Raw genomic sequence first — 27,062 nt, 5'->3', positions numbered from 1 at the left:
CTACTGTTAAGTTAAGACAGGGTGCACCCTGGACAGGTCGCCAGCAGTACACACAATCACTCGCACACAGTCACACCTAGAGACACTTCAGAGTCATTAATTAATCTATGAAGCATGTTTTGGTGCTGTGGGAGGAGTTTGGACCGTCCAGAGAAAACCCATGCACACCATGCAAACTCCACAAAGAAAAGTTCCAATCAGGATTTAAACAAGGGACTTAACCCTTGTGCTATCTTAGATGACCCCACCCTTACATTGACGTGTTCTCCCGACCATGACAAAAGTGGATAAAGGTGGAAAGATTTCATGTAATCCATGGACACCAGTGAAGATCACAAATCATTGAAGAAAAATGGTTCAGAGCACTGTCTAGTGGGTCTAGATGACCCAACTCCCAATAGTAAAGTGCCTAGGATAGCACAAGGGTTACACTGTAATGCTAACCACTGCGCAACCAAGCAGCCCAAGAGCAGAAGCAGAAGGACAAAAAAAACGAATGAATCCAAAGAGCCTGAGAGTACGGTGGCCCTGAAGTGCAAATCCCGACAACAATTCTCTCAATGCAAAAACATTAAAGATCACAAAAACAACTTAAAAATCAAAACAGATACGAAAAAAAAACAACATTACAGATTAAGAATGAAAACAAAATACTAGAAACCAAAAACCAATTCCAAAAAAGCAAACAAAATAAAAATGAAACGTTTTAGAAAACTAAAAAATTAAAATGTTAAAAAACAAAACACAATAAGAAATTGATTGGATGATGACGTCTGAGTTTTGACGTTTGAGTTTTTCAAATGAGTCTTCAATCTCTGCATACTAATAAAGGTTTTAGATAAGTATGAAGAATATCCTGTATCGCCTTATGACAATGAAATGATAGAGAAACGTTCTCATCCAATCAGTGACGTCCCGTAGACCCTACCTTTTCCAGTTTCTTCTTTTGTTTCTTTTTTTTACATTTCTGGAAATTGCTTTTGTTTTCCAAAAAGTTTTATTTTGTTTCATTTTTTGTAATTGTGCTTTGATTTCTGGAACTTTGCTGTCATTTCTAAAATGTTTTTTTATTATTTGTTTAGCTTTTTTAATTGTCGATGTGATCTTTAAAATCTGATTTGTTGGTTTGATTTGGACGTCAGGGCCACCGTATGAGCGTGACCTGAAACCTAAGAAAAACAAAAAGGTGACAGGAAGATCTGACTTGGAACAACTGAAATCAAAGATTTACAGACACTTTAACAGAAACGGAAACAGCTGGGCTGATTAGTAACTCAAACCTATCGACATTTAGGATGGGGGAAGAATCAACAACCTGGAGAGAACAATGCAAGCTTTAAATGATAATTTCATTTTTCAGAAGGGAAACCTGTTTGATTGTGCCTGAGTCTATACACCATTGCTCCCTTGTAACGTCATAAATCAACTGCATCTCCTCCATTTCTTGGGAAGCTGAGGTAACCTATACTTGCACCGACTGGGCTTTATTAACTCTCGGACCTGCCCTTGTGCTATCTTAGATGACCCCACCCTTACATTGACGTGTTATTCCTACCATGACAAAGGTGGATAAAGGTGGAAAGATTTCATATAATCCATGGACACCAGTGAGGTTCACAAAACATTGAAGAAAAAAGGTTCAACGCACTGTCTAGTGGGTCTAGATGACCCAACTCCCAATGGTAAAGTGCCTAGGATAGCACAAGGGTTACTTGAGAAAGCAGACGTCTCCATGTGGTAGCACAATCGAAAAGATTCCAAAAACCCATGAAACGCAGCTGTTCCTGCCCTTCTGTCTGGAAAGGCTTGTTCAGTCATCTGTAAAAATTTAGGATTCCAGAGAAAGACAGCGAGAAGCATTAACCAGAAATGGGGAAAAAAAGAAAAACTTGTAAAAGTGGTGAATCCTACCATAAAAAGGCCGGCCTAAACGATTCCAGTTTAAAAAAAGTGACTCATGCTTGCCACCTTTTTAGCAAGTGTGCTTTGAGTTCTGAGGACTAAAACGCCAGTGACCAAAATGAGCTCAAATGCTTCTTCTACAATTAACAAAGACTTCATTATTTTTCCCAAAACTTTACATAAGTATTCTGTGGACTGATGAAACGAAAGTTAAGCTAAAAATATGTGCTATGCTGCATTCAGAATATAGCAACATTGCATTAAAGATCCACTCTGATAAAAAATGTGTTTTGGGTGTTTTTAAAGGGGTTCTTTGGCCATTTTCTCAGGATGGAGGACAAGTATAACATTCATCCATCTCAACTCGTTGAATCCCTTTGGGAGGTCACAGGAGCCTGTCCGTACTATTGGGCAAAGGCAGAGTTCACCTTGGACAGGTTGCCAGTCTGTTGCAGGGCAGCACAACCACACCATTTAGGGTAACCAATTAACCTATGAAGCATGTTTTTGGACTGCGGGAAGAAGCCGGAGTGTCTGGAGAAAACCCACACATGCACGAGGAGGACATACAAACTCTACACAGAAAGGACCCAGCTTGGATTTGAATCAGGGCCTTTTTGCTGTGAGGTGCTAAACACTACTCCATTGTGCAGCCCACAATCTGGAACAATATATGAATAAATAAAGTATTAATTTAAAGCATAAATCATGACTTCCCTTTCACCTATAGTTGCTTTATCCTTAAATTTGTTTAATGAATATACTTTTCATTTCATTGTAGACTTTCATAATAGACTATTTAAGTTGCAGTTCCATTCATTTAGACAGTTGAACGCACACTATTTCATTTTTCTTGACAGTCCCTTAAAAAGAGGAGGATGAGTTTTCACTTCCATAATGCAGTCAAAGTAAAACCGGATGCTGGCTCAACTGCCAGCGAGTCAGATGTCTAGTAATCTAGGAAATTTTGGAATAGCGCTTTGAGGAACAGTGCGGCCGGCCAAACTTTCACTTTGATAAACTCTTTGACACCTTCACAGGGTTGTGGTGCAGATCTCTGTTTTCTTTGAAACCGGGATAGATTAAAGGAAAACACAAATACTAAAATCCAGCAGTAAGAGGATCCACTGTTAGGCAGAGGTTAGGTCAACACAAATATTCTTTCACATAAAATCGATTTAGTATTAAATCAACTCTTAGAATTTTTTATTATCTTTTACAATATTTCCTTTTCATAACTGAATGCAGACAGATATTAGTTTGTAAATGTATGCCTTGTGTATGTTGGGCCTAGAACCAAAAAAGAATCTCAATGAAAATAAAATAAAGAAAAAACTATTAGTATTCCACAAGTTTTTTAAGTGCTCAAAAATATCCTGGTAGGACATCAATGCCAAGCTACCAAATCCCTTTGAATCAGTGATTCAACACAATTAAATTGAATTTTGATTTTTTTTTACATATTCTATCCTAAAACCAGTTTTATTGAATATGAAAACGCCTTCTATTGTGGAACTTCTCATTTCAACTCAACAGAAGTGAAATATCATGAACTCTTATTGAGAAACTAACAGAAAAGCACAAATACTTAAAGAAAGTACCAGAAACAGTTTGAAATGAAGATCTTTTTATGGAATTTACCAACAGGTAGTCCATTTACTTTGTGAAGATCAATTTCATTAATCAAATGTTGTAAACCTGCTTTATTGCCCAATATTTTTCATGAGGGTTTGATTTTATCAAGGGTCTTAAGGGGTTCAAATGTTACAACCCACCGACCTTTTTGAAAATCTGAAGCGGCTGTGGTGCAGAGGTATAGTAGACGACCTCTGATCAGAAGGTATTGGGCTCAGTTCCCACCGTGCTTGCTAAAGTGTTTCTGAGCAAGATAATAAAAAACCACACTGATCCAGGTGGTTACAGGTTGGTTCCATGAATGTGTGTGGGTAAATGGGGCTGACAGTAAAGCACTTTGGGCTTTAATATAAAGTAGAAGAGGAAATGGAATTTTTTATAAGTAGAAAATAATATTTTATCAATGTATTTCCCCCACTTTAACTTGTGATGCTTTTTACATTTTCCCACATCATGGTGCGTTAAAACGTTGACATTAATAACGCTCTAATAATCAGCGGGAGGTCATTGTGCAAGGAAGTGAGCTGTTGCACAAGATCTGTGCAGTGGCATTTGCTGTGTAGTGACCACAAGTTACTTTTTTGCTCGTCAGTTTTGTCTCTTTCACAGTCATCCATTCGACAGAATAGCAGAAGTGAACCAAGATGTTGAAATTTTGGTTCACTTCAAGACAGCTCATGTTCTGGTCCTTTTACCGTATCTTATGCAGCCTGGTTTCCCGTTACAACCTTTGGTCCGGATGTCCGGTGCGGTTTTCAGTGAGCGAAGACACTGGAATTCATGAAAATCACAGTGTTAAAACCAACTGTAAATTTAGAAAAAAATATTGTTTTTTGTCAAAAGAGGGGCTGTAATTTTTGGAGGGAGTTCGTTCATGCCTCTCAGTCCTGCTTGTCTTCAAATATCATGTAATTGCAGATCTGAGTGTTTCACAACTAAAGGAGGTGAAGTCTTCACTCTGATCAAACTTTGTGGGTAAAGGCAACAACAGTTGGAGACAGATTTCAAAATTAATCGGAGAATGTCATCATCGACGCCACAAAACATTTAGAGAAATCTAAGCAAACAAGACGCAAGACAGAGAGCTGGCGTTGATCTCGAGACCCGCTGCTGAAACCACATTGAAAACAGGCACAATCGAAGGGGAAAACCCATTTACCGCCACAGGAACACTTCTGAGCTCCTCTTAACAGGGCTGACATGAAAACAAATGAGATTGAAAATGATCACTGAAAGTCTTGCGTTGCTCCGACTAATGAAAGCCTGATTAGTAAGCAATTTCAAAGCCTTTGTTTAGTGTTGGAGGAAAAATATTGTCATCATGAAGAAGCATTTCTCAGGAAGTATTGTTTTTTTTTTCTTGTGAATTAATATACAGCAAAGTGGTGGAAATGGTTGAACTGGATCCCATTACATTTCAACAAGAATGAGGAAACATGTTGCATTTTAAAGCTTTTTGAACATATCAATAAAAGTGTGGTAACCAGTGCAAAGGTCAGACAGTCTCCAAAACGTAGGAAATCTTTTTGCAAAGGTCCTATTGCAAGGACTTTTGCAGTACTGTTTATGAAGGGGAATCAGAAAGCTCTCACTTTAATGCAAATACTTTTATTTTAGCACCTTAAGGATTACCAACTAAACCTTTATTGAACAGGGTAAAACAGGACACACTTTTGGAAGGACAGTCATTCATTTTCCTAATAAAACAACCGCTGATGTTTTAAATGTGTCTCGCTATGAAGAAATTCCACAAAGATCATGCATTAATAAACTGTCTCTTTCTTGGATGCTAAGTTTCTCTGTCTTCTTTGGCAACTGATTATCTTGGCTGCTAAGGGGTAACAAGCATTTCGTCACAGGATAAAGATAATAACTCTGAGGTGGATCCAAATCCCCACTGCAGGATTCTGCACAACTTCATGATCTGGCAATTTTACAGGTCACAAGTTCAGAGTATTTCTTTAAAGACCCACTCTGATGAAAATTGTGTTTCATTGCTTTAAGGATGGAGGACATTTATAAAGAAAAATATGCTGAAAATTGCATTTCTGAGATTTTTTTTGTATTCAAATCGTTGTGAATCAGGAGCAGACGAAAACTGCAGTTTGAAGGTTGTAGTTGTGATGTAAAAATAATAAAAAAATACAACAGGATGCCTCAAGCTCCCCGCTCTGCTCCATTTCAGTGCATCTACTTACAGACAAATAGATTCATTGGCTCAAAACTGAACGACTGGATATCTACACCATGCTCACCATAATTGTTGCACCAGTAATGTTAGCTTGGAGTAGTGGGAGGCTGTAAGCTGGCTAAAAGTGTCAACAAAGGGATGATGGGAAGTGGGGACATGCTTTACTCTGTGACAGGAGTTACACATTAGAGGTAAATTTCTAATGAACGCCTTCTGCTCTGCACAAGTTTGAGTTGGGCTAAAAACTGCCTAATCATAATTGAGAGACCACTGAAAATAGATGAAAAGATATTTAGAGTGGCACTTATTTCCTCTGTAGGTCATCTGCATTTTGCTCTAAAAGGATCACTTTTTAGTAAATGACTAATACTGATGTTCTTTAAAAATAAAAAAAAGTGTATCAATCATTAAAAACATCCAGGCAGAAGTTTAAAAACTGTTTGAACTTTGACAGGCAAAGCTAGAGAGTTGATGGAAATTAGATATCCTGTGTGTTCAGGAGACCAGATGGAAGGAGAACAAGGCTTATAGATTGGGAGCAGAGTTCAAGCTGTTTTTATCATGATGTGGATGGAAAGAGGAACAGAATGGGAGTGATCCTGAAGGAGGAGTTTGCTAAAAATGTTCTGGAGTTGAACATGGGGTCAGATAGGAAGATGAGTTGAAGGTGTGATGTTGGATGATGTGTCTTATGGTCATCAAGTAGGATGTGAGCTGGAGGAGAAGGAGAAGTTCTAGAGGGGAGAGACCAGTGATTAGACAGACATTAATGGACGTGTGGAGGAGGGGGGGGGGGGTAGATGAGGAAGTGATAGTGTTCAGGAGAGGTATGCAGGAGGACAGATGGTGGTGAACTTCACCAAAAGAATGAAAAAAAAGGAGTGGCGAACATTTTTCCAGAAAAAGTGAGGCGCATAGGGTGATACAGGAGGAACATCTAAAGAGGTGGAGGTTTGCTGTGGAAAGGAGAGGAATTAAGATCAGCCGCAGAGAATCTGTTCATAAATGAGAAGAACTGAAGTGGGAAGGGGGAAGAAGGTGGAGGATTTAACGTTCTGAGTGTCAACTGTCCAGAGGAACAGAGAGTGTAGGAAAGATGTCTGCAAAGAGGGTTGGAAGAGTGAAAGAGGGTTTTGGGTGTGATGTGCGACAAAAAGGTCTTAGAAGAATGAAAACAACAGCTCATGTTAGGTTTTCTGGAGATAAATGCAGGACAGCAGATTGAGATGGTTTGGACACACTGAAAAAAAGGGACAGTTGGTCAAAGGATGCTGAGGTTGGAGCTACCAGGAAAAACCAAAGCGGTGCTTTATGGATGCAATGACAGAGGACCTGATGGTGGTTGGTGTGAGCAAGGAGGATGCAGAGGAGAGGGTTAGATGGAGGCAGATGATTAGCTGTGGCGAGTCCTAAAGGGAGCAGCCTAAAAGGAAAAGGCGATGAGGAAGCAAAAGAGGGAAAACTGGTTAGTCCTGTTAGTCTTTAGACTTGCATAGATTTATTTGAGTGCCTTCACTTCTGCAACAACCTATTTATTAAGATGACATGTTTTTGACTGCCACTTCCTTGGATTCATGCTAGGGGCTGTGTTTTTCCCCAACTGAAAATGCACAGTGCTTACGCCATGGATTATTTTGGTTTGCTTCCACATTTTAGTCAGCTGGAGAGTCCATCTGCGTTTACACTTTTGCTGAAACACCCCACAGTACACTTGCTAGTGAACCATAGACCCAAATAACCGGATTATCAACTACTGCCCCTCTGCAGAAACTATATCATAGAAATCGACACAGTTTTTTTATTTAGAAATAAAAATTAAATAAACGTAAATAAGAAACCACTGGGAAGGATTTTCCAATAGATTAAGATGATCGGAATGGGACTTTAAGGGGATGTTAATTGGAGTTCACTTGGCTCACTTCAACATTGTTAAAAAAAAACAGCTTTTGGGTGGGACAAAGTAAACATTGAAGTTCTGTTGGTTTGACCCTAAAGCAGCTTTGGTAAATGGTAAACTTATTTAGTGCTTTACTGCCTTCATAGAATCAAAAAACATGCCCCCCCACCAAAAAAAAAAAAAAAAAAAAAAAAAAATTGAGCTCTAATAAAATCAGAATTCTTTTATTCATACCTTTCTCATTTGTCACAATTAGCAAAAAATCTTACTGTTACTTTTGGTGTAAGTTTTGGCTTTTTTAACAGGGATTTCAATGGAAAACTGCTCTCCTCTGTAACCTGCCCCTAGTGGTTTCAAGAGGTACTGTCACATATGGTACAGCGGGAGTGGAATGAGTAAAACGTAAGGTGGAATTGTGAACACAGTTAACTCGTTTGATCAACATAAGAGTAAACTTTCACACCTCCCCTAAAAACCCAGATCACCTGAGGAAACAAAATATGGTACTGACCAAACAGCACATTGTGAAAGTGCCCAGAGCTATTTTCTGAACACTGTTTTAAATATTTGGGCTTAAGTTGAATAATAGACTTTGTTATCTCTGTGTAACTCCTGAACAATGTGTGAAAAATAAGATTGTGTTTATAAATCACCAAAACAAAGCTTGAGGAACTTCTTCATTCATCTTAGCATGACTCAGGGGAGGAAAAGTTTCTTCTATTTCGTAACCAGTACAAAGCGGACAAAAGGATGATAGGTGTACGTGTGTGTTGCTTTATTGGGAGTTTTTGTTTTTAGGGACGATTTTGGAGGGGGGGTTGTGATGCAATGAAGAGTTTACAGATAGACACTGCCCATTGCCAGTAAGATGTGGAAAGGAAGGCTGGGCTAAACTCTCCAGAGGTCATCCTGTATGGGAATTTCCCTCTGGCCTGTCAGCATGCGAGCTGGGAGCAGAGGAGGCCCGCATGCAGCGCCAATAGTTAACAAGGGGTCATCGAAGAAAGAATGCCTAGAATGTTTGAAGCCAAGACAGGCCCGTTGAAGAAAACCGCAGGAGCAGCACGGCGAGCCAAAAATGTTTCTCTGAAACATCCCGCTGCTTGTGTGATCATTTCAAGACTGAGCTTACATTTTACACTCAGCTAAAAAAAATGTGTTCTTGGTTTTTTACTCAGTTTCTTCTGCCCTGTGAGGCTGAAACCAAACCACAGCTTCTTACAGCTATTGTAAGACAGACAGAGGATAACAATGTCGTATTCAAGCATCGCTCTTCTTGTGGTGATGTGTTGGAAAGGGAGGATGTTGCATAATTCTAAAGCTAAACAGTTTATCATTGAGTGTGTTGAAATATCCAAAATGTCATCTCTCGCTGCACAAACAGCAAAGCGCAGTTTTCAGGCTTCTTTCACTGAACGTGCGCTGACTTTTTTGCGGCTTTTAAAAGAAATTGTGATGCAAAAAGGAGAAAAGGCTGCACACGTCTCTTGTTTATCTGCTCCGTCAGGGGTGTGCTTGCCTGATACGATTCAAACCAGTCAAATACATTCTGACGGCCTGGAAAAATTCCACCACTTGTGAGCTTATCTGCTCCTTCCACTTTAAAGGAAACTTTAATGTTTTCTTTATTTCAACTTTGGTTTAAAATATAAAAGTTTGCAAAGGATTAACAGGCATCTGTCACGTCAGCCAGGTCTCTGCTGCCTGAGCGTGACCTGAAATGGTGTGATGAGGTTAGTTGTTGATTAATTTCTGTGCAACCTTGAACCCCTCTCTAGGCCAGTGGACCCAGCAGACTATTGACAGAGCCCTGTGCTAAAGATAAAGCCAACACTTCTGTGCTGCGTGCAGCGACCGACTCTTTTCTGCCCTCTCAGCAGTATCATTTCAGCATAAATGGGTTTGATTTATTTTAGGACCCTTGGGAGAATGCGTCAATTATTTAAAATAAACAGAAACGAAAATGAACCTGTTTAAAAAGAGGAAAAAAAAGAGTGTGAGGAGTTAGGTTGTGTTTTGTGTAAAAGGTTATCTGCAAGAGATGTTTGTTTTAAGTGCAATTTGACAAAAACCAATGACTAAAAAGATTCCAAACTATATTTTTTAAAGCTTTTTAACTACAGAGAACTATATTTTCTACTTTATAATGAAATACGTATGATTAATTAATAACGTTTTGTGCAACAAAGGTTCAAATATTTAAAGGCCTGTAGGATTCTTTTCGTGATTTGTAGTTTATTTTACGCAAACCTGGATTATAAAAACAGCCGTTTTCCTCAACGCAATATGCTGTAACGGATTAAGTGTGAGTCTGAGTGTGAACGCCCATGTCTGTGTGCCTGTCTGCACCCTAAACCTGCGGAGGAAAGGACAGAAAAGAGCGTGCAAATTCCTTTAAACAAAGTATAAATCTATTTAATCCAATGTCAAGTACAATTAAAGCATTTCACCTTTTTAAATCTTAAATAATTAGACTTATTTCATTCATTGCCAATACTATTACAAAGAGTTGCATCATTTCACTGCAGCACAACTCTCCCCGTTGACAGCCATTGCTGCAGACACACACACACACACACACACACACAAAAATCTAGAAATTCAAGGGTATGAATGTATGTATGTAAAACCTGCACAGAAATACTGCATACACAAACATTACATGTGAGGAAAAAGCCACAGTGACATGTAAAGAGTGGTGAACGGTTGCGCAATCCATGCACCCACTTGTTCAGTCTTATTCAGTGTCCATTGTAAACTGGGGATGGCCGCCTTCACCTGTGTACCGTTTGGATCACCGTGCACTCTCCAGTCCACTTGAGGGAGCGGCACAGGGGGGTTCTCTCGTGGGAGGGGGGTACCTAACATTGTCCAGTTGCTGAGAGCAGGTTGCGCAGCGTGGCCAGCTCCCTAGACAGCTGCTCCACGCGCTTTTGTAAACGGTCGTTCTCCGCGGCCAGTTCCAGCACTTTGTGTTGAGTCTCCAAGTTGCGCATTTTGGCTTTGTCCCTGCTCTTCCTCACGGCGAGGTTGTTCCTCTCCCTCCTCAGCTTGTACTCTTCACTGTCCTTGTCCAATCGTTTTTTAGACTTCCCGCTGCTCCCCTTGCCGCCGTGAGACGGTGACCTGCCTTTACCTGAGGGCGCAGGTGTGCCGGGCGGGCTGGAGCAGGTGGAGGACGCAGTGGAGATGTTCCCCAGACTGCTGCTGGTGGACTGGTAATGAAGATAGGACCTCATGTCGAACCCGGACGAGCCGTTCTCCATCTTGGCGTCTTCCAGGTTGTCGTCTCTGTCGGCGGCTGCGGCGGCGGTTCTGTAGCGGCTCAGTTCGGGGCTCAGGACGCTGTCCGCGCGCGTCTCCTGCAGCTCCGAGTAGCCCAGCGAGTAGGGCTGCCGGGGGTCGCACTGGCTCGACTCCAGCTCGCCCAGCAAAGAGTAGTTCCTGTAGCTCTGGAGAGCTGAGACTCTCTTGATCTTGCTCTCCGCCAGAAAGTCAGAGTACGCGTCCCCCTGCGGCTGCGTCTGCGCCGCCAGCTGCGCGCAGTGGAAGGCTGGGTCCAGGTAAACGCTCAGGTCTATCGCTCTCTCCCGCTCCTCAATGCCCAGCTCCGTCATCGAGTCACCGAGCCGCCAGTACGAGCCGCCGACGATGGGACTGATGATACCGTCTCTGCCGTGGATAGCAAAGCTTCCCTCCTCGTACAAGCCGGCCACTTCCATGGATCTGCACTCCCGCCGGACTGCAGGAGCGGGCAGGGCTGAGGTGAGGCGCCCCGAGTTCTTCAAGTTCAGCTGAGTAACTGGAGAAAACGTGTCGGAATGCAGCGAGCTGAAAGCACCCGCGTCACTTCATGTGGCAACAACAAGAAGCAACTTTTTTTTTCTGTGGCGGATTGGGAGGAATTGACAGACCTTCCTGTCTCGAGAGGGTTTTATTCCACAGCGCGGGGGGCGGGGCCTAACAGGGCAGGTGTGACGAGCGGAGCCTGTCAGCGAACAACCTGTTCCACTTTGGAGAACGTTTCCCGCATTCATCTGTTTATGTCGGGACAAACGAAAACCTGAACTTGACTTGTTGTCTATTTAAAGTGAAGTCTTTCATTGTTTGTCAGTAAGCATCAATACAAGTTATTATAAATAATTACTTTGCTCCTTTCTGGACACATTTCCTTAACTCCTGCAGCAGAAAATCACATTCAGTTGTAATCAAAACATCTCTGAACACATTATTTCCAAAACAAAAATGAACAGTTGTGGAAGTGATGCACACATCCCCATCCATCACTGTGCTGGTTTGTGTCAGAAACATTTCACTGTCGTCAAAGACAGATGTGACTGTCTCGTGGGATCAGTGTTATCCCACAACATGACTTCAAGCATGACCCAATGACTCACAGCAAGAACAAAATAGAAGCCTCTCCTGGACAATCATGAGGCCCCAAAAATAAACTGACTCTGAATAAGATCAGATAAGAATTACACGTTTGCTTTAAACGTGCACGTAGATTGAGAAGAAATACCTACAATTTATTTATTGGTGAGAAACTGGTTTGCAAATTGGGATTTACTGCCACCGTGTGGCTAAGAGTATTTAGAAAATTACTTGTCAAGCACTTGTCAATTTGGTGCTTCGAGCATCTTTTGCATATTTTAAGACACGTGTGTGACATTTCTTGTGTGATTTGCTGAAGAAAACAGAGGTAGTCACTTTCCATTTGAAGTCACCATGACTTGCATGTTAGGAAGCGGTCGGTGCAGAATATCATGACAAGACTGTACTGGAGAGAAAAAAAAACTCCAAATGGTATCTAAAGGCTTTTAACATCAGGCCTGGCTGATGTTTGAATATAATCGCACATAAATCAAAGGGATTAAATTGATAATGTATACATTTTTTTGTTGTTTGAGTGAAAAACCTTTTTTTTTGGCTTAAGTTTAATTCTTGCTCCATTAAAACTGCTTTGAAACAGTTTGAAGTTTTCCCTTTGCTTCCAACTTTTCTTCGATGTTTGCATTTTACTTTCAGCTCCCTGTCAGGCAGCTCCATCAAACAGAATGACAGATGACATCTGTAGTGCCTCCATGGGAGTGCTCCCTTCTCTTCCTATAGCGTCACATACAGACAACGTTTTCATCTGAGATGTCATTCTGGATCAGCATTCAAATTTTTCCTGTGACATGTTACACAAAAACACGTGACTTTGATGCTGCACATTTCTGAGTAGGGGTGCAATGATGCATTTTAACGGCGATTTGATTCATATCATAATTTGTGGTTGCTGCTACGATTAATAGTTGATCCGACTCGATGCGATTCACTGATCTAAATTGATTCAGGACATCTGCAACCAAAAATTCAACCACTAATACTTGGCACTGAACAGTGTTCAAACAGACAAACAAACAAGTAAAAAAGAACTAATGGATAATCCTTTCATAAGTTATAAAACATAAAGTTCAGTCCACTGTTGTTTTTCCACCTCAAAATAATCCAAAGGGAACATTATGAGAACATTCTACCACACTGCATGGTCACATGTGTTTGCTAAATTCAAAGTGTTTCCTTCTCCTCTGAGATGAATATATTTCACTATATCTGCTACAACTGGGTGTTTTTGACCTCACGCTGCATATTCGTGCAAATCAGAGACACTTGTGAGTGTGGAACACTATTTTTCGGCTTCATTTTTCGTTCACGTACCTGTAAAGGGCATTAAAGTGGAAAATATCTTTGTGCTGATGAACTGCCACTGCAACATTTTGATTCAAAACATTTCCTGACAGCTTATTTTTGCTTAACTTTCATTTTAAAAAATTGCCCTCTACTACTCTTTCAACAGAAAAACCACAACTTCATTTTTGACCTACTTTGAAAGGCTGATAAAGGAAACCATTTAAGGTTTGGAGAGAATTGTCTTTTTTTTAACAGTGCTTTCTCTCACTGAAACATCAAACTTTGTAAAGGAATTTGAACTGCAGGCCACAAAAACATTTCAAATTCATGAACCTTCTCATAAAGTGGATTGTTGGTAAACTGTTGAGCTCATTGAATGCTTCCCTGAAAAACAACTGACCCTCATTTGCTTTATCTCTGCTTCCAGTCACAGCACTGGGGTAACTTAACACCTGAATGTTAAGAGAAGTAGAGTACATGAACTAATTATAAACTATTTTTTCTTTTTCTTTGCATTTCTATCATGAGTGCGTTGGGCGTTACTGCCAACTAAGTTATCTGTGTTTCAGTGTAAAGTTTTGACATACTTAAATCTATTTATGGGCTAACTTTTTAAAACAAAGGTAACATTTTTGGGGTTTTTGTAATGTTTGTAATCTTAAGATCAACCAATCACTGAGTCTTCACATCACCTGCACCAATCAGATCACACCTGCATCACAGAAGGTGGAAAGTGTATACTGGGAACAGGACAAACTTGAAATACTTGAAAAACAAAAATACGAGAAAAAAAAAAGGAACAATAAGGCAAAGTTCCTGTGGTGTGTAAAGAAAACAGAGGAGCTCCTGTGATCGTCTTCTATGTACTTTTCGTTTCCTGTAATATTTTTACTTCTTACCTGTATATATGTATTTAAAATTAATAATTGGCTTTATTAAGGACTCATTCATTTTCTGAACCCATTTTGTCCCTTTCGGGGTCACGGGGCTGCCGGAGCCAGGGGACATCCTGGACAGGTCACCAGTCTGTCACAGGGCCACAAATCACACACCCATGCACACTCACATTCACACCGAGGGACAATTTAGAGTAACCTATTAACCTATGAAGCACGTTTTTGGACTAGTAAGGACTAATCAAGTAAAATGATCCATTTTGGACAGTGACATTCTTGCCTTTAGTTATCATCATGCATCTATTCTGTTTGGTTGTGGTTCAATATTGTGATGTTCTCCCACCAACAGAGGGCGGTCGACCCATGATCGTAAGATTGCAGGTTCGATTCCCGCCTTGCACGCCCATGAGTCAAAGTGTCCTTGGGCAAGACACTGAACCCCACCTTGCCTCTGGTGGTAGGGCGGGCGCCTGTGTTCAGCAGCGGAGCGGCCACCAGTGTGTCAATGTGTGTGTGACTGGATGAATGGGTCTGTGACTGTACAGCGCTTTGTCCTTGTAGGTAGAAATGCGCTATATAAATATACGCCATTTACGCCAGTATCAAAGCTCAGACACGCATGCAGACAGGAAAAAAATCTGAGAGGATAGTGAGCATCGCATTTTACAGCTGAAGCTAATCATTAAAATCGTAAGTGGAGATTTCACTGCTTCCACTTGAGCTCGTATCTGCTCCTCAAATCTCTCTTTATAATGTGTAAAAGAAGATGTGAATATGTGTGGACCTCTGATAGACTTGAGTTGTCTTCAGGGGGTTCAGGCTTAAAACAGCAAGGATATGCTTCTTAATGAGAAAGAAAGGATTACAAAAATTGTCAAATGAATCATAAATAGTGAATTTTGCCTTTTTAATGATGAGAAATAAATTAGAACAAATTGTGGCCAATTGTGCTCATATTCTTCTTCAAAGTCAGCCATGAGAGAGAGATGTGCAAAAGCACTACTAAATTGCCAGGAGGTGGCGCTAATAACAAATTCTATCAGATATGAAGGTGTTCAAAGCAAAAAGTCTCCAGTAATGTTCATTTGTGAGTTTTCTGTTTGAGGCTACCTTAATTTTAATTACTAGACAACCAAAACTTAGCCAAAAGTGTACAGAAAAAAGTGCACAAACTGGAATCAAAGCACAAGTTCACGCAGATTAAGGATGATTCCAAATGAACCTGCTTGGCACTTCCTGTTGCTTACCTGTTAGGCCTCATTTTTAAGGGCTACAAAAAGCTTTGCAGGAGTTGGATCAGCTATGACTACACATGATGATGAACTTATTTTGTATCTTGTAAATAAGAAATTAACTTAACCAATTACGTATTCCCTACAAGGATTCCTTAAAAGCCAAGAGGGAACACTTCGGTTCAAATTTGCAAACATGCCAGATTAATACATAAAATAAATTGGCAGTAGATACGCCACAGAGAATCAGCCATCACTGATCTGCACAATTGGTTGGGCAGAGTGTTTTACACCAGATGCCCTTCCTGACACAACCTTGTATTTTATTCGGACCACAGGGTCCCCAGCCTGGACTTGAGCCCCCTGCGTCTGCATAACCCACAATGGATGCTGGGAAATGAATCCTGATTTCCCGCGTGCCAGTCTTACACGCAGCCAACCGGGCCATCCAGCCGCTTCCAGGTACATAAAGCGACAAAATGACAATGACATTTTTAAAATAGTCTTTACACCTTTAATACAAATAAGGCTTAGTACATCTGTATATTTTGTATATCAACGAGTTCCAATATTTAAGCCTTTTTATTATTTATTTTGGTAATAGTAACTTACATGTAACAGTTTTCCAGGAAAAGATCAATGGCATCCTGAACAAGGAGGGAGACATTGAAGGTCATTGCTAAAGAGTGTGGTATGCAAGTGCAGTAATGGAAAGCTGAGCAGAAAGACAAAATGTGGGATAAACGGTCTGCATTCCAAAAAATACAACCAGTTTCTCTTGTGGTATTTTACTGGAAAGCCCATTTAATAATTTGAGGGAGATTCCAGGAGTGCACTGCTGCGTAACAGTCACAGCACACAGACATATCCACAAACTTTGACATCTCTTCTTTTAGTCCAATCTTTAAACAACATCAGATGTGTCTAATCTAGGCAAATTTATCGACTAAGAACTGGACTGTACCCCAATTATTTAAATTTCTCTTTTATGAATAAATTACTTTTGCCTTTCTTCTGAAAAAAAAAAGACAAACAAACAACATCATCACAAATTTAAGATGACTGAGGTCCATTGCAAAGGTTCCTCAGTCTATTGTGCTTTGGAACTCGTGTTTAATCTGATCTGAGGTCAGGGCAACCCTCTCTTTGGTCCAGGTACAAGTTCTGAAGCATTTTAAGTTTCCATTTACAGATTTCTTTAAAGGCCTATATCAACCTTTTCTTAAGTCTTTCAGAGCAAAATATATTCATATTTATGATCATATATTACCTCTGGAACACAAACAAACAAGTTGTTTGTGAAATATAAGTTATTTTTGAGAACTCTTTTCCTACCCTGAATAAAGACGACTTGAACTCTGAGACTCCGCCTTTCACTCCTTGTGGATCCCGCCCATTTCATGACACCAAGCTAGAGCCCTTGACAGCGTGCCTGCGTTTTCCCTGAAAACAAATATCCACATTTTTCAAAGATGGCTGTGCATATTGTCCAACTGCCTTAATTAGCCCCAGCGTTTATTCCAAATATTTGGCAGCCAATCCTACATTTATTAGAGACCGGTGTTTCTTCCATCACAGATGCCGGTGTCGGCTAATGGGTTCATATTTCTGTGAAATTTGGTCACAAAATGCCACCAGATGAACATTTCAGGATTTATTGATTGATTAGAACATTGTTTTATGTTCTGGTTAGCACTGGATGTAAACGTTTCTTTTCTCTTTAAAGCCTCAACAATCTCCGTATCAAAAATCGTCTTTGCTTCCACGTGGATCATTTTCCTGGAGAGGTGCACATTTTTCCGTCTTTGCTCAATAATCCATGTTAAAACAAGTTCTTCTATTTCATCGCTCGCTTTCTTTGTACCTCCACCAAGAAATCGTTTGCTCCCTTTCCATAGCCGTCTTCTCAATATCATCCATCTGCTCGTGCCATTCTCTGAAACGTTTAGGATCCACCCCAAAAGGGCCGCGCAGATTCCTCACCAGACTGTTCTTTGGTGTATGCCACCACGCGAAGTTTAAACACTATTTCGAATGCGCGTTTCTTGGCCATCGCTACTCTGGCTTACAATACAAATACCACAGCCTCCCCCACGTCTGCACGACCTTGCATGACCTGGTGGAGGGGAGGTGTCTTACAGGAGCCCGGCCACTATTAGAGACCAACGTCTAAAGTAACTAACACCTACCTGTTAGACCAGGGAAATATTATAGATGGGACACAATTGATAGAAATACTTAAATGCAAAAGTTCTGCTGATCACCACTAGCTCTGCAGAGAAAGTGTGTGTTTTTGTGTCAGCCTGGGGGTGGTGCTGGCAGTGCAGACTCTTCCTGGAAGAGGCTTTTCTTCACTTTCATAGGTCACAATGTCAGGACCCGTTTGTTTTTGTGTGTTGGGAGGGGCTGGTGCTCAGAGAGCAGGTTTTTAGACAGAAAAATGGTTTATAATGAAGAATGAACATTGTAAAACACATAAAAGCTCAAAAAAGTGGAATTTGCATGTTATCTTTAAATGACACTGTTTTCAATGTGAAAAGATGCCAAGGACTGCAGGAAAATGAAACCAACTTATCATTTAAAGGACCTATCCCATGCAAAATCAACATCTCTGACCATTCCTCTAAAAACTTGCTCTCTGAGCACCACTCCCTCCCAATCCACAAAAACAAGTGGGTCCTCACATTGTGACGTATGAAAGTGAGGAACAGCCCCTTCCAGGAAGAGTCTGCACTGTAACTACCACACCCAGGCTGACACACAAACACACACAAACACTTTCTAAGCCGAGCTAGTGGTAATTGGCTAATGGCTTTCCTTTTATATGCACAATATTCAACTCCATCTTTGCAAAAGTTCAGATGCTGTTTGCTTTCATGGGGGGAGACACTGCTGAGGCTGGCTCTAGGCTGACGTCATGAAATGGGCGGCACCCACAAGGAACGTAAGCCAGGGCCTCAGAAATCGAGTCGTCTTACTTCGGGGTAGGAAAATAAACTAAAATAATACATTTCTTTTAAAAAATCATTCTTAGAGTGCCAAAGGTGATATATTGTCATATTTAATAATATAGATTACTCTGAAAGACGTCAGAAAAGCATGATATAAGCCCTTTAATGTTTGGGGACCGTAGTTTCCCTGTCTTATCATGGCCAGCAAACTCACATTAAACACCATCTAAAATCTATGTAACTGTGAAGAAGAACATAAAACCCAAGATCCAAAAATGCAGAAGAACTTAGGGACACCAGCACAGAAACCTAAACTTTCATGACATCCCATAGACTCATCTCCACCATGCTACGAACACAGCTGTGATTAATGGGTCTAAAATCTTTATTAGTTCTATGAAAACGATCAAGAGCACTAAAAATATGTTAGTTTGCATGTGACAAATCTAGAGAATAAAGCTGTGTAACCTTTTGAAATACATAACTGACAGAAAATGTACTCTAGATTATATTTTCATTTACAGCATTGCACAAGAAGGGTGTTTATTTTTCTCAAGAGACTGGAAATGTGGGCATCCGTGAAATAAGTTTATAAGCAAAATTCAGAAACATTCTCCCATTGAGAGTATTATTATTATGAATAATATTTACCCATGAGACAAGCAGTTAAGCATATTTTGATATTCATAGAAATATTTTGAGCTGAATGGAAGCACAGCATGAAATAGGGAGGTTTCAGGAATCACACAGAAGAAGAAGAAGAAAAAACTTTAGAAAGAGGACCCATAATTTGGTGTCATTTTAGTCTGTTTACTCAAAAGTGTAAATGGGAGCTCAGCCCTGTACTTCTCAAAAAGGGGATAACTTTTGAGTTGCAGAAACTGATATGCCTTTTTGTAAAAGGATGTTTAAATACAATGAAACAGAAAAAGAAAGTTCTTATAAAAGAGAGCATCATCCAAGTATGAAATGAGCTAAAATTTGAGTTTGAGTTTGGAGGTGTGAAGCTGCTCAAAATCCGCAATGAGGAGAGCTTTGGGTTCAAAGCTGCACACTAACAAAATGTTTTGCATCCTTTTCAAAAATAAATTAATCTTAATATTCATTGATTAAACTCAACTTACAACACCACCCAAACTCTAGAACATGGGAGTTGCATCAAAGGCTTCAGGGTGGCTCTGCTACAGGAGAAACTTGTGCTCCTGGATATTTTGATGGCTTTCTTAGGACAAAAAAAAAACAAAAAAACAATGATATTCAGCTAATGACCTTACCCAGAAGTTAAAATTTGAGAAAAGATGTCCTTTAACAACAAAACAACCCAAAACACACGTGACGAGTTTGAGGACAACAAAGAAAACAGGTGTGGTCGGTTCCACGAAAAACAACATTCAAGAATATAGACAGAGTGAATCATCTGTACTTCAATGCTTTACTGCTAATTCCACTAAATTCTAACCATATGCAGCTTCTGAGTTCACAGAAAAAATAAGAAAATTTTAAGAGAGACTAATTGATACCCAGAACAGCTATATAACCTTGATGTTCTTATTTTGGCATTAAACAGAAAAGTCAGTTTGCTACCAGGGTGTCTTCAAAGAAATGGTGACTTAGCATTTTTAGTAAGTACTAAAATTGTTAGCATTTTGTGTTCTTTTTCTAACAATTTAACACCTGAATCTCTAATTGTTGGTTAAAACCCTCTTCTAAAAATGGCTTCAACGTCTGCCTATTAGGAAAGGGAATTTGAAAAGAGGTTTCAGCAGATGAGTATAGCATTAACAAGACAAAGAACTTTCCAGAACACTTGATTTTGTGTGGCTGTTGTGTATCAGTGGCTTCGTTTGTTTGTTTTTTGAGGGGTTTCTGTCTGGGCTGAAAAAGCAGAGCGAATAGAGACAGGACGGGAGGGGCCAGGAAATGCACCCTGTAACTCCCCTTCTGATTGGTCGCTTGATTTTCAGGGGATATTTGTCCGCGCTGTGATTGGCTAATACGCTCGCTGCCTGGTGTGCAATTGGCTGAAATCACCACGGCGTATGTGGGCTGAGAAGTGGACGCTGCAGTTGGTTCCTGGCTGTGATCGGAGAGATTGAAGGGAAGGGGCCGGGCCCATAGCGGGGAAATGGCGAGTATGGTTCACGAAGACGGGCGTGGAGGGGCTACAGAGAACTCCGAGCCGCAGGGACCGGGCCGGGGCGCGGTGAGGTGGGGTCCACAGCACGCCGGTGCTCAAGAACTAGCCAACTTGTACTCGCCGGGTGAGTCGATCCTCTCTGCTCCGCCTTTTCGTAGCTTCGGTTCTGCCGGTTGAAATGTGACATAATGTCTGTTTTTTTTTTGGCTCGTGGCAGAAACAAACAAACAAACCACCAAAAGAGCGGGTAAATAATAAAAACAATGGAGAATGCTCATCGACCAATTATTTTGAGCTTTGGGCTTGTTGGTTTCACAAAAGAGATCATGTGAGCTGACCTGACATTTGGAGCATCGGACAGACAGAGGTTACAAAAGCCTCCAGTCATGCTTTAGGCTGGGATTCAATGATAACCTTTCAGATCGGGGCAGCTGTTTTTCAGGACAGCCTCTCCAACAGCAGTTGCATCATTCAAAAGTAATGCCAGAGATTGTTGTGAGGTTTGTCATTCGCGCCCTTAACACAACTTCCATCAACAGTGAAGCCCACTTTCCTCTGTTGTGATTTGACGTTGGGTTGAGCTGGCCTTCCTGTCTACAGTGGTTTACATTTTAACCCCTGATTGAAGAAATGTGACCTAGTTTTGAATTTTCACAGCAGAAATGGGCATTCCAGCAGCTGCATGACACAGACAGAGAAATGTTGTTTCGCTCTTACTGAGGGTTTGCAGTTTTATTTTTAGTCTGGATGATAAGTGCAGCTGGAAAACCTGACAGACCCCCCCCCCCAATGTCTGTTCTTTCCCTCCTAAAAGGCAAAAGGCTTCAGGAATGGATCAGCGTCGTGCTTTGCTTCTCTCTTATGGCCTTCAACTTCATTCACCTTCTTGCCAATTTCCATTTGGGACACTCGTGGTCCATCCTGCTGGCCATTGGTGAGTAGTTTAATTCTGAAATCACATCATGCCACGTGGTGGTGATTTGTGTGCCTTCAAAAACTCCTTTTTTAGTCGCAGGAATACTCACTGCCGACTTTGCATCCGGAATGGTTCATTGGGGGGCTGACACGTGGGGATCTGTTGACCTGCCCATCTTTGGAAAGGTGAGTTCCTACTTTGAGCTACGTTCACGCCACACTCAGCAATGCACATCCTCTCACATTCAGGCAAAGCTACACAAGTTCTTGGACTCTACGTACAAAACACATAGCCACTGAACGTGGGTTGCCAGTTAAACCAGGTCTAACTTTGACCAGGCAAGGACTCTGATTTGATAGAAATGCAGGGAAACTCATCAAACTCCGTGTAGCGGGTTTATGTGGTAAACATAGACATGGTGACGAGCCTGACAACTTCTGTGTTTGTTTTTCAAGTAAAGATAAACCAAGGCCACTCTCCTGACATGATGGTTATCCATATCCGCTGCTAGCAATGAACTGAACGATTTTGTTTTGTGCACAAATCACGACACTTGCACCGCTTCGGCATTTCGCACCAAGCCTCTTTCAACTGCAGGTGTGCTAGTATGCCGTAGGAAGAAGAAGCCCCTCCCTGCTTTTCCAGTGTGAACACTAGGGGTTGTGATGGGTGACTGACCTCACGATGGAGAGACACCATCATGATTCCACGCCCCCGCCCATTGCGAGTCGACATCATAAGCCGCGGTTACATGTGCAAAATATCTTGATCGGATCAATAGTCGGATTAGAGTCCAACCGTGTACATGGGCCCAGAAAAACTTTTTCCGTTTATAACAAACGTTCAAATGGGGCACACTTTCGGTCGGAATAAATCATTCGCAGATGCGCAGTAGTCTTTGAAATACCGGAAGGGGAAATGAGTTCCGCTGGGGAGCTACATACAGATATATGGCAGCTCCGTAATATACTAGATGATCTTCTAAACGCGCTTTTATTAATGTTACGGTTATTATGAAGCGCCTGTTCGCTTATCATTTTAATTTTAATCCGTGTGGTCAGTGCTTTTTCTGCTGAAGAACGGAGCTGGAAGAGGCCAGGGCTAGAGAGGCTAACACGGGCTAACAACATTTAGCCTTGGATGAACATAAAATCCATGCGGGAAATGCTGCAATCTGCATCCTGGCTGCACGAAAACATATGGGAATAACATCAGCCTTTTATTTTGTCGGGACACGACTGGAAACACAAATCCACGTGATTGTTTGAGCATTTTCTAAGGACTGAGTGACATTTCTGCTACACACAGCGCTGTGTGAGCTGGCAGTCCGAGCTCTGTCCGGTCACACACTTTAACCGGAAGACCCGGTTCTCCTGAGTTCGGCAGCTTGTTCAAGTAGAGCTGCGGGACGTGTCACAGTCTGAAGTCTCCATAACATAGCGCACACGTTACAAAGCATCCTCCCTTCCCTTCAAACACAAAGTGCGTCTGCTCTGCTCAGAGCCACGGTCGCTCGCTCCACCTGACTAATCAAGTGCGGGAGCGGACTACTTCTTTTCTATTTTATTTTGTTTATTTATTTTTGTTAAAGTCACTTCCCTCAGTTTATACTGGATCATCACGGATGAGTCATTTGTTGGGAAATAAAATAAATGAAGTAATAAAGTAAAATAACAAATAATAATGATATAAAAACAAAAAATTAAAAATACCCCCCCCGGACGATATCATCGTCCATCCCAATGGTTTACTGCAAACATCGTCAACTAAGAGACATTGCTCAACCCTAGTGAACACCATGTGCTATCAAATGCCTGGTGTGGACTGTACGTTAAACCGCCACGCTTTTGAAAGGCTTTCCACTTCACCAATACATATACTCTCCTGCAGGCTTTCATACGCCCCTTCAGGGAGCACCACATCGACCCCACGGCCATCACGCGCCATGACTTCATCGAGACCAATGGGGATAACTGCATGCTGACTCTTCTCCCTCTTGCAAACATGGCCTTCAACTTTCTCACCCTCTCCCCTGGTAAGTTTTGTATCAACAAAAGTGACATTATTGCCACCCTGAAGAAGCTGTAACCTGAACCAATGTGTTTCTTTAAAAATAATCCTTCAGAGACACGAAACCAAAATAAATAATACAAAAATACATCTTCTTTCTGTCTCCTTTCAGCTGAGATTTACCATAACTACCCGTGGTACTGCTACTTGTTTGCACTGGCCATTTTCGTGACTCTGACCAATCAGATTCATAAGTGGTCTCACACGTACTTCGGCCTTCCCCGCTGGGTGGTGTTCCTGCAGGACTGCCAAATCATCCTGCCCCGCAAGCACCACCGCATCCATCATGTCTCCCCTCATGAGACGTACTTCTGCATCACCACTGGTTCGTCTTGAACACATCAGGCTTTCGATAAAACAAAATAACAAAAAAAAAATCGTCATTATGGTGCTAAGTTGATATCGAGTTTATGTTTTTTCCTTTCCGTAAAGGTTGGCTAAACTATCCCTTGGAGAAGCTGGGTTTCTGGAGGTACTTGGAGGATCTCATTCAAGGAGTGACGGGAGAGAAGCCCAGGGCGGATGACTTGAAATGGGCCAAAAAAGTGAAGTAACAGAGCAGGCTTCTTCATCCTACCTCAGAAGACTCTGACTATTGTCCATGCTTCCGCCAGCCCTCATCTCTCTTTTTGTGCCACTTAAACTGTTATCCAAACGGTTTCTGGTGCCATAGCTTTAAGTTTTGCACCTTTTCTGTCTGCTTCTTCAAATGACAGCTTTGTTCCAAATTTCCATTGATCTCACACAAATGTTTTAAGGCTGCAGTACCTTCTTTGAGCATCTAACATGACAAATAGCAATGGGTGTTCTTTTTTTATGGTAGCGTAATTGGATACACTAATTCAGATCACCTGCCAGAGGATAAAACCATTTCCTTAAACCCCCTAAAACTCAAACAAAGGAAAGGGCACCTGGGAAAAATAACATCTTTTACTTTCCTCTACTGTGTTTACAGTGGATCAGTTTCTTATCTTCACAAAAGCTGTACTGATTTGTAAATAACAATACCAGATTAATCAAAGTGAACACCTGAAGGTCAAATAAGTTAATGGCTGTTACATTTGCTCTCGCCTTGCACATTTTGGCTTAGTTTGACAAGCTCTAGATACTTTTTTTTTTTTAGGGTGTGATGACAAGATGGCCTTAAATAGTAGGAAGCGTTTTCCTTTTTAAAATGATCGATCTTTTGTAAGCACCGCCAAGGAATTTGCGCTGTACAGGGGAAGAATCAGAGCTTCTTTGGAAACACCCAGGAATAAAGTGACATGCAGAACTGGAAGGAAAAAAAGACTGCATTTAGTTGTTGCTTCTCAGCCATCAGATAATTTGAGTACATTTGCTCAAAAACCTTTGGGGACTTTTCTGCAAAGCACTTCATGGCAGACATGCAGCTTCTCAAAAAAGAGGTGCATGCATTTTTTTTTTTTGCCAAGTTGCCTTAACACACCATAAATGCAGTAGTGAGGTTAGGTTTTCTTTAGCCGCACAGGTCCATGTTGCATTCAAAACTCTTGTGTCTCTGTTTCTCTGTTCTAAAGTTTTGTGCCAGCCGTGTGAGGCATCAGTGTCCTTGTGTCCTGCCGTTTGTTTTTTTTAATTGTGGGAAATTGACTGTCAGAGTGTAACATTCCTGATCTGTGACGTTGTGTACCTTCTTGGTATCAAGGCAAAGAGATTTTATGATGTTCAAAGGGCTTCAATGAAAGCTGACGATCCAGAAGTTTCTCAGTCATAGATTAAACAGTTTTTTCTTGGTTCTTTTAAAGCTTAAGCCAGTAAGTTGTAAATGTATTGTACTGCTAGTTGCTATGCATTGTATGTTTGAAAGCCCTTAATTATGTCTTAATTCATCTGCTTTGGTTAAATGCCTTTCTTTTTCAATAGTTTACACGTATTTGCTTAGTTAAAAAAACGGAGTTACAGAGAGTGGCCTAATTAAACACGATGCATGCGAAAATTAACTCTAGTGAAGATGTCACTTGCGCAGATGGAAGGCGTGGATGCGGCTTGTGTAGGCTATGCGGCGGCATTCCTAGATCAATCTGCTTTCTATCGGATTTGGCCAAATGTTGCCGGGTTTCAAATGCCAACATCTTCATGAAACCCCTGGGAAAATAGTTTGGGATTTGAATCAGTTTTCTGAGTTGAAGCACACAATGAATGGTTATTCTTAATTTGTAGAGACAAGGTTACTTTTTCTGTTACATAATGAATTCAAACTGTGTCCGTTTGGTTTTTGCTGTAGGGCAGCAGTAGTCTAGCACACTGCCGCTGGTGCAGTCGAGGACTGTGGGAGGATTATTTGCGCTTAATCATGTAGTTTAAATTTAATAGATTCTTGCATTTGCATCACACCCAACAAAGCCCCCCCCCCCCCCCCCCCCCCCCCCATGTAGCTGTTTGTGATCAGTATTAGGGAAGATGCTTAGACGGCTATGGGCCCCTCTCTGAAAAGGAGCTTTGTGTTTGGCTCTGCTTTGTTGTCTTAGAGAATTTTAAGGTTATTTGTTCTCATGTTTGCTGAGAACATTGGTCAATAGGTGTAAGATTAAGCTTAAAAAGTACCAACACAGGGTAATCAACTAAGGAGACTAGCAAGTTAAAAAAAATGCATACTGAGCTCAGAAGTATAAATGATAACAATAACCCTGGCTTGAAGGAAAAATGTGCTTTAATTTCCTTTTTTTTTCACAGGTGTTTTGGTGTAAATCCCGCACAAATAAATTTATTCTTCAAATTTCTCAGGATTATGATTAAAGTGGTTAAAGTAGAATTAACTAAATTTGGAGAAAAGCCACATTATTTGTAAATCTTAATAAAATATTGATTATTTTTAAGTTGACTGTAAATTAGTTTATCAGACTTCTGCTAGCTCATCAGCAGTTTATTCTCTTAGCTGTCAGTCCTTACAGTTAAATGTGGTTGTTATTATAAAGGAAAAGCTAATTTGGGCATTTTAACTTCTGTTTTAAAATATGAGCTCTGGTAGCAGTTTTCATAATTTTTGTGCAGACATCGTGTCGGGTTTGTGGAAAACCTCTCCTGTGATCCTCTGACTTTTAATGGAACTGCCTTAACATTCTGTTGATTTGTTTTTCTATTACTTCCCAAGGATGTAGGACAAATTGCTCTTTATGGGACGGTCACTTTTTCTAAGGCAAGACCCACATGTTTGTTGTTGCTTATAATTGCCAGTGGTTATGGAGTTTTAGCTATCAAAATAATGCCTCAATGCCTTCTTGTTGCCTTCTACTTGGGAGGCTTACAATGTATATAAGAAATTGTATTTATAAATAAACTAATGCAGAACCTTCTGTGATTATTTTGTCTTTTTTTTGCATTTAGAACAAGGCAATATTGTTAGCAAACAGCACACAAGATAAAAGTATTGAAAGAAGGTACAGGGTGGATTTGTGTTCAAATGTGTACTGACCATAGAACAAGCATTTAAGAGAAATTGTGTAAGGTTCTTTGAGCTGTAACATGCCGTACTGATGTATTAAAGGAAGTGCACAACTTACAACTTCATTAACAAAAAACAAAGGAAGTATAAAAACCT

At 40.8% G+C, this 27,062-nt stretch overlaps 2 protein-coding genes and 1 long non-coding RNA gene across 3 annotated transcripts; 1 reads left to right on the top strand and 2 right to left on the bottom strand.

Annotated features, from left to right (window-relative positions):
- Window positions 1–10,018: 10,018 nt before the first annotated feature.
- On the bottom strand, window positions 10,019–12,591 carry cebpb (CCAAT enhancer binding protein beta). Its single transcript, XM_011477517.4, has one exon. It carries the CDS (start codon window positions 11,345–11,347, stop codon window positions 10,487–10,489), a length of 861 nt encoding a protein of 286 aa, XP_011475819.1. The 5' UTR covers window positions 11,348–12,591; the 3' UTR covers window positions 10,019–10,486.
- Window positions 12,592–19,842: 7,251 nt separating this feature from the next.
- On the top strand, window positions 19,843–26,817 carry peds1b (plasmanylethanolamine desaturase 1b). The gene is made up of 6 exons (XM_078950267.1): window positions 19,843–20,641; window positions 21,332–21,451; window positions 21,527–21,618; window positions 23,324–23,468; window positions 23,616–23,828; window positions 23,936–26,817. The coding sequence occupies exons 1-6, from the start codon at window positions 20,506–20,508 to the stop codon at window positions 24,055–24,057; spliced, it is 828 nt and encodes a 275-aa protein (XP_078806393.1). The 5' UTR covers window positions 19,843–20,505; the 3' UTR covers window positions 24,058–26,817.
- LOC144994065 (uncharacterized) lies at window positions 20,503–20,997 on the bottom strand. Its single transcript, XR_013657445.1, has 2 exons — window positions 20,856–20,997; window positions 20,503–20,683 (listed from the first exon to the last, which is right to left on the bottom strand). It is a non-coding gene; the product is annotated as an uncharacterized LOC144994065 (long non-coding RNA).
- Window positions 26,818–27,062: the final 245 nt, after the last annotated feature.

Source organism: Oryzias latipes, chromosome 7 (assembly GCF_053564925.1).
Source record: "Oryzias latipes strain Hd-rR chromosome 7, Olatipes_Hd-rR_3.1".
Classification (NCBI taxonomy): Eukaryota; Metazoa; Chordata; class Actinopteri; order Beloniformes; family Adrianichthyidae; genus Oryzias; species Oryzias latipes.
This window is presented reverse-complemented; position numbering and strand designations above follow the sequence as displayed.

What these genes read in the sequence shown, in the direction of transcription:
- peds1b (XM_078950267.1), top strand. Translation starts at nt 20,506, where the DNA reads ATGGCGAGTATGGTTCACGAAGACGGGCGTGGAGGGGCTACAGAGAAC. An exon ending in ACCTGCCCATCTTTGGAAAG is followed by an intron (nt 21,619 to 23,323) that starts GTGAGTTCCTAC and finishes ACTCTCCTGCAG; the next exon opens with GCTTTCATACGCCCCTTCAG. An exon ending in CTTTCTCACCCTCTCCCCTG is followed by an intron (nt 23,469 to 23,615) that starts GTAAGTTTTGTA and finishes GTCTCCTTTCAG; the next exon opens with CTGAGATTTACCATAACTAC.
- cebpb (XM_011477517.4), bottom strand. Translation starts at nt 11,347, where the DNA reads ATGGAAGTGGCCGGCTTGTACGAGGAGGGAAGCTTTGCTATCCACGGC.